This window comes from Odontesthes bonariensis, chromosome 5, assembly GCF_027942865.1.
Source record: "Odontesthes bonariensis isolate fOdoBon6 chromosome 5, fOdoBon6.hap1, whole genome shotgun sequence".
In the NCBI taxonomy this organism is placed as follows: Eukaryota; Metazoa; Chordata; class Actinopteri; order Atheriniformes; family Atherinopsidae; genus Odontesthes; species Odontesthes bonariensis.
The window spans coordinates 24,770,655-24,780,431 of NC_134510.1; the positions used below are offsets into that span (position 1 = coordinate 24,770,655).

Genomic DNA, 9,777 nt, shown 5'->3' on the forward strand with positions numbered 1-9,777 from the left:
GGTAACGCGCTTATTTAACAAAATAAATGAAAATACAAGCGCAGTTAACTGTTTTGATGCATTTCAGTAAAGACTTCTGGACCAATGTCATCAGGACCACAGAGACGTTTTCTAAACTTGAAACAATAACAACTGCTTACATTTTAGCAGTTTTAAAACGTCGATTGTGTCCTTTACATGAAAAGATTGGACGTTTCCTGCAGGTGGCTCCACTTGTTCTTTTAAAACTCTAATTGCTGAGTCGTCAGAGTGAGAATTGGGTGTCTGTATAACTGACTGACTATAGTCAAAGCCAGAGAAGTCGGTGTGATCACGTTTTTTATTTAGTTAGTTAGTTGTCATTTTTCCCGTGTTTCTCTCCCTCATTTACATTTACTCCATTGATACCATCCTTAATAACATAGATGGAGTATTCACACTTAGAATGAGAAAAAAAACGTGATATCAGAGTTGTTGTTGGGTATAACTGTGTTTTACTGCTGCGTGTCACAAGTCACACTGTACTGAACGCAAGCATTAAAATGACGTAAGCTCATTATGTTAAATTTGTTGTTGACTTGGGTGGAGGCTGGGTTTCAACCTTTTGTTGCACAACCGCTGATTATTTATTTTGTTTGATCATCGGATTAGTTGGTTTGTAGAAATGAACATTTTAAAAACGAGTTTGGGATTATGTGTTAGAATAGAGCCCAAAGTCAATAAATGAAGAATGTTAAGTTCTCGCGTCTGATGAGCCAGAAACCTGGAAATCTGAGATCAAACTGCGCAAATGATTAAAATGATTAAATGATTATTAAAAACAGTTAGTTAGCAGAAAACAGATGTTCTGTCAGTGAACGAATAATTGTATCGGTTGTGTTATTTAACGACAAAAGCAAACACTTGTATATCGTTGGGTAAAAGTGTGATGTTTGCAAATGAGAGGTAGAAATGTAAGTGGTGTTAAATTAACAAGAAGCTCAAAATGAGTAAAAGTAATTTGAGTAAATGCAGCCAGTAACACACCAAGTCTGATTTACAGTTTGTTGTCTTGCTAAATCTTATTGAATTCACTTGCTCTTGCAATAATACACTTTTATGTGCATGTGCTGTGGCGGCATATCAGTTTTATGCTGCCATGACAGTTTATCTGATCTTATTTCATCAGAAAAGAATGATCTTTAGATAAAGATTCTTTTTTTTAAATTGTTTTAGAAGCTCTCAGGCTGCTTCCTGTATGTAATCATCCCTTATTAGATCAGAAAACGCTCCTTAAAATCCCGACATCAGTATCCACGTTGTCGCTTTTCTTGTCAAATGGCGCCACCCAGTGTCTATGCTGCGCACCCGCAGGTCCGTTCCTTCCCTCCCATTTATCACTCCCACACTCCGTTGCCGTTTCAGCCGATGTGGGATTAGGCCGGCTGCAATTTTTTTTTTTTTTTTTTTACAAGCTGAAAAACACGTAGCCTTCCCGGTGTGTCTGTAAACTGAGACGAAACTTTGAAGTCAGTGGAATGAATCGTCAATAGAGTTGGTGATTAGGACTCTAATCTGAGGTTTACTGCTCAATTTTGGATGGAGTTTATTTCTTTATCCAGCGCAGTCCAAACACAGCACTGAGGCTCTGACGGGGATCGGAATTTACCGGTGACAAGTCTAACTGGGGGGTGGGGGGGGGAAGCAAAAGTGGATTCAGTCGTTGCGACCATAAAAGAGTAAATCAAGATTAAAAGCGCTCGGTCGATAAAAAGGATCTCGGATTAAAGAGACAGCCACCTCTGATTTGAACCGCTCCAACCATGGCGAAGAAGTATGATTTCCTCTTTAAACTGTTACTGATCGGGGACAGCGGTGTGGGGAAAACATGTCTGATCATTCGTTTTGCTGAGGACAATTTCAACTCCACATACATTTCCACCATCGGTACGTTGTTACAGTTGAATGTGTGAATTGTACCCTGAGAAGTTTCTGCGCCAGCTTGGCCTCTGAAACTTGGGATATGAGCAAGGCAAATGTTTGCTGACATTTCAAGATCCGTTCTTTCTCTATTTGAGGGCCGAACCTGTGCAAACTGGTTTCTAAGGCTGCTTTTCATGTCTCAACTAGTCTGTGCTCTCTCATTTTTTTAATTTTATTTTTTTATTGTGTCTCTTTTTTTTCCCTCCTCGTTGAATGTGCTGTCTCTTCTCAGAACTTATTTCCCCATCTCTCTCTCAGATCTCATTCCCCTCACTTTGCTCTCTGAAGGTCCACCCACCCTCATTCCTATCGCTTTTACCATCTCTACGTTCCCAGAAGAATGGCTGGCTTTCTGGTATGCATTTTTTTTTTCTTTTTTCTGCACTGGGCAGCCACTTCCTCTCTTCTCGCTGTCTGTCTGTCAAGCTTGTCCATCAATCAGAAAAAGAAAAAACCTAAAAATTCAGCCGTGCTCACATGTTTGTCTGTTATGTCTCTTTGTAGATGGGATTGCAGCACAATGGAAATGACCATGACCAGTTTCCACCTGACCTATATATTCTGCTTTGTGTGGTTTTTCATTTCCTATCAGAGGTATTTGGCTCATTATTTGTCCTCTCTCTCCCTTTCCTGTCCTCTTGTCCTCTCTCAGGCATCGACTTTAAAGTAAAAACCATCGAAGTGGATGGAAAGAAAGTGAAACTTCAAGTCTGGTAAGATGGCATTTGGATGCTTCTCTGGAAATGCTTTGTTTTGTGACTTGGCGAAGCAGATATCAAACCCCCCTCTCTCTGCTTGTTTCTGGGTCATTTTCTTGAGCGTCAAGAGGAGCTTCCCACTTGTTTGCAAAATAAGGATTTATCCTTCTGACATGGCCATCCCTTCATGCCACATAAGGGTGCAGTTAGAGCAGTTGCAGCGCTGTCACGTGCACTTTAAATGCGTTCTCCTACATCCTGCTGCAACGTTTTTCCATTAAAGAGCTTGCATGCGATCTGAGCATCGACGCTTGCCCTTGACCTTGAAAATGTGTGTGCCTTCTTTAGGGACACGGCAGGACAGGAGAGGTTCAAGACCATTACGACAGCCTACTACAGGGGAGCCATGGTGAGCACAAGACGCCTGCAGGACAAGCAGACTGAATACTCAGGCTGACATCACCACCTCCTTGTGCTCGCTCTGTGCCTTTGACCACATGCTTAAATCGTCTCTCTTTTCTCTGCGCATCAGGGCATCATCCTGGTGTATGACATCACAGACGAGAAGTCCTTTGAGAACATCCAGAACTGGATGAAGAGCATCAAAGAAGTGAGGCCTCTTTTTTTTTTTTTAAATCTATTTAGCCATCTCAAATCCACGTAAGTCATGAGTCTTTACTCACTGGATTACAAAAGACAATGGTGTTTTTGAAAGGTCAGAAATTCTCGACTGTTCACCGGCTCATGGAGTGACACATGTTTAGTTCTCCAAATATCTCCGTTGTGAAAGAACAGTAAATAATTCTGAGGCAGTTATCGCTTCACTAAGAAGAACCCTGCACACCGTCAGTATTCTGTTCATAAATGAGGTTTTTCAAACCAGTAAAATGATCATGGGTTGGTGGTAAAGGTCCAGAGGCTGAAGTAATTAACTCAGATTGATTCTCCGCCCTGATACTGTATCTGCAAGATACTTGGAAGTAAACTTGCATGCGATGAATAAAAGTCTAAAGCTGAACAGTGGTGAGCAAACGTTCGAGGAAAAACAGAAATCCTGTCGCTGCAAACAGTTGAGTGAGTAAAACATGAGCTGCACCCCTAATTTTTAATAACTGACTAAGATCTAAATATGATATTACTTTTGTGTAAGCTTTAGGTGAAAAAAGTTTAAGCATTTCCTTCAAGAAGTTTAAAAACGTTTAAGCTCTCAGAAAACCTTAATTAGTTTCTAGTTTACTTTTAGCTTTTTTTTTAGGACTGTGACTTGTTTGCAATCTCGTACTGCTCAATCTTTATTTTTGAGATTTTGATTTGACTGACTTTCATCATATATAATCTGGGTTTAGAACATCTGAGTCTGTTTAAAGCTTTCTGATGTATTTAATGTTACCTTGCTAATAGATAATGCGTATTGGGTCTCCAAAGATCCAGATCTGTATCCAAGAGCCAAAGGCTAAACTTGTTTTTATCAGAATCTGAAAAAGATGATTCCTTGATAAATGTCTTGTAAGATTATGCTGCCAGCTGGAAGGTAGTCCGCTAATAACTGGATGATTGAATATGGGCATGGATGTATTTATATTTGATGGTCAGACAGGAAAAAACAAAGTAACTAAAGACTCAGAAGTAAGTGAAACGGTGTGAGGGAGCTTTTTGTTTAAGACTTTATAATATGTACACAGACTTCTCCTACCTTGTTCAAACAAACAGCGGCCGTGGCTTCCTCTAAACAGCTGCCAGTCACAGTTAGTTAAGCTTAAGATAACCCATGCAAACAAAACAGCAGACTATAAGATGAGAGAAAAGTGTTGACAGTAGGCTGCTAGTTAACAAGCACAGTGGACCTCAAGCTTAAAACATTTCTAGAAATTTGCTCATATAGTTGTTTCAAAGTCTAAACAAAAGCCCCTTTTGACTGTAAAAGACCCTCAGAAAGATTTAGCAGAATGAGTGGTGGGCAGAGGCAGTGGCGTGTAGCTTAGTCATCAGAAGAAAAACCTTCCTGTGTCCTCACCAGAAAATTCAAGATGAGAGGTTTACAAATGAGCACATACATCTGAATGAATGAATGAATATACATCTTATTGGTTTCAATGAGCAAATGTATGTTTGGGGGTAAAAGGTTATAGAATTAATTGTAAAAAAAAAAACACCCTTCCAATTGTTAAAGCTGCAGTCTGCAACTCTTTTTCAAGCATAATGCCTGGAACTGTCCGGGGATTCTGAAAGTAGTACATTAAATACCCCAATACAAAAAAAAATGAGTTCTCTAGGTCCCCTATATGTCCCGCTAGGTCCCTCCAAAGCCAGCAGGTTTGTTTACAAAATTGCAGACCGGACCGGTAAAAGGTAACCAATCAGGTTACGAGCTGGGCTCTCCTGCCTGTCAATCACCGATTGTGCACGCGCGATACAAGGTAGGCTCGTCCCCACGCTTATTTATCTAGACTATTGAACTTCATTGCGGGCTAGTCTACTTACTGTGTCTTCCATGATCGCAAATGACAGGTGAGTTGATGAATGAGGAGTCGTGTACGCGCATCTGGCGTGCACGTAGACGTGCACGAGTTCTCATGTGTTTTGATGGGGCGGGACAGGAAGTTGAATAACTTTTTATTTTTCGGTTAAAAAAATAAGCATTTCTTGCATTTTGCGACTACGGAGGTCACCGTTTTCAACTTCAAGCGTTCTGATAGATCATGTAAACTCTTAGAATGCCAAAAATTAGGACTTTACGTATGACAACAACAAATCCTGCAGACTGCAGCTTTAAGCATGGGGGTGGATTGATCATGCTTCAGGATTGTGTTGCATCTTCCCTTGTAATGGGAATAATAGATTCACATGCATATGAGCAACTTCTGGAGGCAAACATCACGCTGTCTGTAAAATAGCTGAAGACGAAATAAGATTAAGGAGCACCATCCCCCGAAGTAAAAGTTATCAAACTTCTGTGGACAGATCTCAACAGAGCAGTGTGTGCAAGACGGTGCAAGAGCCTTGCAGAACTGGAAGTTATTTTAGGAAAAAGTAAGAAGAAGCGAGAACTGAAAGAATATCAGCTACTGCAGTGATTTAGTTTTGATCAAGTAGGAGGCCCAAATGTTTGTTTTTGGCTATTTTCTTTTTTTTTGTGTGTGTGTGTTATTTTGAACATCTGAAAGAGGGATCTTTAAAACAGTAAAACTTCTTAAAATGTTAAAGTAATGTGTCAATTTCAACTTTATACCTTTTGAAAATGAGGACATCGTTTACTCACGTCATTATTCACAGTTACGTATGTGCCAAACTCTTACTTTCCATTTTGGATTTCAGCTTTCTCAATAATATTCAAATGGATGTAGTATATTCATGGTTTATAATCAAAAGAGAGAATAGTCAAACAACCTTGTCCCATGTCTTTATATGAATTAAATTGAAAACCTCTGATTTTATTAATCAATTATATTTTAGAAATACAGTGTCTGGGTCTGATTTTTACTAAACTTCTGTTTTTATGTGACTGCAGCAGCCGTTAATGCTTAATAACAAAGCAAAGTTTTAGCTTTATGATGACAGAAATGAGTCTTTAAATGCCTTTTAATGGCATATAACATTCACATGTTGCACTCAGTGGGTTTAGGGATTTGTAAGATACTTTTAACTTAACCATAAGAATTATTTGTAGCCTAGACCTTGGTTTTCAAACATTATTTAGCTTCATTCACCTATTAAATCATGATCTGTGTGTGATGGAGGTTGGGTCTAAAGCGCATAGTTCTGGCTGTTCTTTTCAGACTTTATGTCAACATTTACAGCTGAACTATTACAATCATTTAAATGGGTCTCCTCTTTCCCAGAATGCATCAGCCGGGGTCAGTCGGATGCTGCTTGGAAATAAGTGTGACATTGAGGCAAAGAGGAAAGTTTCCAAGGAGACAGGAGTGAAGGTGAGATGATCACAATGAATGCTAATGATAGTCTGCATACGCGCTGATTTTGCAGTGTAGTTTTAAAGCTGTAAGTGTACTTTTACTGGAGACATGATTCGGGAACTTCTTGAATGCAAATAGAGGTTAAAGATTTTATTGTGAGATTATCTTTGTTATTTTAATTCAGTAAAGGAGAGACCAGGAAGAGGTGAAGAGATGATTAACTGTATCCTGACCTATTGTAACCACCTCTGTGTCTGCTGTTTACAGCTGGCTAAAGATCATGGCATCAGATTCTTTGAGACCAGTGCAAAGTCAAGCATTAACGTGGAGGAGGTGAGCTGTAACAAAGTCACATTTACTTCATTCCTCACTGTACTTTCAGCCTGTTTTATTGGGCTTGTTGTGTTATGTGTTAATACACTCTTGCCTTCTAATCTTCCATGTTGCATCTATTTGTCCTGCAGTCTTTTCTGTCTTTGGCAAGAGACATACTACAAAAATCCAGCAAGAAACCGGTGAGTCATAAACCAGCAGGTGTACCAGATTTTTCCAAAGTAAGGGATTTGTTGTTCTATGACCAGAAGGTTTTAAACATGCTTTTCATTTCCTTCCTTTGTCCTTGTTTTACAGGGCCCGACAGGCCGAGAGGTGAAAATCACCAGCAGCACAGAGAAAAAGTCCTCAAAGTGTCTTCTTCTCTAGATAAGATATTGCACAAAAATTTAAAGAACACATCAGCGTTATTAAGGAAAAACTCAACAAGTTTTCTGTCTCCATCTGGTGGGCCAAAATGTCAAAACAAACGGGTGCTAAGAGTCAGTTTTTATACCCAAACTTTATAGCTTTTCTATGTTTGAAACAGATCTTTTACTGTGTTCATATGAATATATATTCGAGATAGAGCCTGTTTTCCAAACTGAGCATATTTCCTGTGACATCATGCCACAAAAAGATAGCATTTTTTTTTAAAAACAGCCCCCACCATTTTTCTGGCTTGTAACCACACTATCATTCCTTCACCAGGACTGTCTTTATAGGACCACATCTGTTCTTATATGTGAGCACACAGAGTAGCAGCTTGTAAGCGGTCAGTGATAGAGGAAGAGTTTGATGTTAAATGTTTGGATTTAATTGAATTGACCCAAGTGCTCTTCATTTGTTAGCCCCAAAAATCGTATATTATCGTTATATTTGTCCACATGTCCAACGGTAGTAGTATCACAATCCATGGCTGTAAAGTGTGAAAAAGGCGACGCATCCATAGGCTGCAGTTTTCTGTCAGGCAGGGTTCACGTGTTACTGTGACGCATGAATAGTAAAGTATATAAGTGTTAACCACGTAGAATTGAGCAAAACTCCCTAACCATGTGTTTTCTAACATGTAGACCTGGTCATCGACATGAATTCTGACCATAACCATGTGGGCCTACTTTTAATGCCAAACCCTAACCGTTTACGGGTGAGAACACTGTAGAAAAGTAAGGAGTCATAAGTAGGAAGGACACTGAACAACACAATCACTGGAAAAAAGTTGGACAGGATGAGCCTTAAATAGCAATTTAACACAAAATAACATGAAGGTCTCCAGAGTGCCACAAAGATCTGTGGATTAGTCCCACCCTCTCCCTCCTCCTCCTAAACATTTGTGGCCATATTAATGCTGGCAAGACACTGAAAGTAAATGCATCACATCAGAATGCATCACACAGGAACAGGTGGGGAAGGCATGGGTTGGCATGGTGATAAATCAAAATGTGTGCTGCATCGTGTAGGGGACAGAGTGAGGAAAACGCAGCAGTTGTCTAGTTTTTGTGTGTTCATTGTTAAACTGCAATGTTTTGCGCTGTGGACCAATGTAGTTATTTTTAGGCTGCATTTTAAATTCCAGGGGCCATTGGCACCTTAAAAAACTGTGTTTCATTGTTAAAGTGCCATTGGGGGAATACTAAAAATATCTTTGGTTCGCTGTAGATGCTGCATAATTTCAGTGTCTCAAATTCAAGGATTTTAATATTACAGAGATGAAACCATTCTATTCTGACATACAAGACACACTGTGTTTCCATCATCAGTGCTGTGTAAATACATCATAGAATTGTCACTGACTCAACACTCATGTTTATGCCATGTTTATTGCTTGAGAACAAAGGAGATATTTTAACAGTTTCTGCTCCATTCAACAGAATCTACGGGAACAGAAGCCATTAAATGTTAAAGATAACGATTTTATTGTATGGAGATGTTTCAGAAGGAAAAGGAAAGCGCTCCGTGTTAATGAATATGAAATGGCCTTCAGTGGAATCCGAAAAGTAACTTTGTTGTGAACAAGCCTGGTTTTACTAGATGAATGGACGGAGAATGTGGATGATGGAAAATAGAGATAAGTGCAATATGAGAGGTTGAGTGGAGACATGACGGAAGGATGAGTAAAGCAAGTGAATAGACAGGATATGAGAGCCTATGATGCAGCAGTTCACACATGCCCTTCAGTCTGAATTGATTTAGTGGCTCTTGCCTTTTATCTGAAGTGCCTAAACACTACCACACATTAGCTACATCTGACCTGACAGTCTTCCTGCCCAGGCAATTTTCAGATCATTCAAAGTGACTCTGATTGTAGGTGATTATCTGGTCCTGACAGTTCCTTTTTCTATGCACAGACACACTGAGTTTTTTCTATTTTTCCTTTCTTTTGTGTTTCTGTCACATTTTTTCTTGCCCTGCCAAAAAAAGTTTGTATGTATTTTACAGACCCGAGGCTTGGTGAATAAAGAAATGAAACCAGTAAACATGGTATTTGTGTTGTAAGTTTGAATATAATTTGGATTACTATCCAAAATTTCCTCAAAGAACATTATAATCTGCAAAGCATACATTGACCTCTTTCCACCCTCTTTCAGTTCTTCTTATAATAAGAAATCATCTGTACTTTACCAGGTCTTATAAATGAAGTACACACAACCCCAAATGACAAACAACAAATGGCATATTAGACCATTTCGTAATTTATTTAGTGATAACAGCCTAAATGCAGATACAGTGTGGAAAAAAAAAACTAACTAAAACTTCACTGCTTCCATAGTAATTAGGAGGGTAAGTAGCAGCAAAGAGCTGCTAATCAAATGCACTTGAATCATGATTATCAACAAATGTGAGCAGTCTGTGAAGTTGCCTAATCCTAACCACAAGACTTCTGGAACAATGTACTTTGCACAGATGACACC

General features: G+C 39.2%; 1 protein-coding gene across 2 annotated transcripts; it reads left to right on the plus strand.

Annotated features, from left to right (window-relative positions):
* The first annotated feature begins 1,377 nt into the window (after positions 1 to 1,377).
* On the plus strand, positions 1,378 to 9,342 carry rab13 (RAB13, member RAS oncogene family). Of its 2 annotated transcripts, none has more exons than XM_075465573.1 (8): positions 1,378 to 1,905; positions 2,594 to 2,654; positions 2,988 to 3,048; positions 3,172 to 3,249; positions 6,479 to 6,568; positions 6,821 to 6,886; positions 7,018 to 7,068; positions 7,184 to 9,342. In XM_075465573.1, exons 1-8 carry the CDS (start codon positions 1,782 to 1,784, stop codon positions 7,253 to 7,255), a joined length of 603 nt encoding a protein of 200 aa, XP_075321688.1. In that variant the 5' UTR covers positions 1,378 to 1,781; the 3' UTR covers positions 7,256 to 9,342. The 2 variants fall into 2 exon arrangements, with proteins under 2 accessions (XP_075321688.1, XP_075321687.1); XM_075465572.1 differs by lacking the exon at positions 1,378 to 1,905 and adding an exon at positions 2,140 to 2,296.
* The last annotated feature ends 435 nt before the right edge of the window (positions 9,343 to 9,777 follow it).

Bases quoted from the DNA above. Each gene is read 5' to 3' on its own strand.
- rab13 (XM_075465572.1), top strand. From the start codon at position 2,155: ATGTGCTGTCTCTTCTCAGAACTTATTTCCCCATCTCTCTCTCAGATC. The intron at 2,297-2,593 runs GTATGCATTTTT...GTCCTCTCTCAG, and splicing joins GAAGAATGGCTGGCTTTCTG to GCATCGACTTTAAAGTAAAA. The intron at 3,049-3,171 runs GTGAGCACAAGA...TCTGCGCATCAG, and splicing joins CCTACTACAGGGGAGCCATG to GGCATCATCCTGGTGTATGA.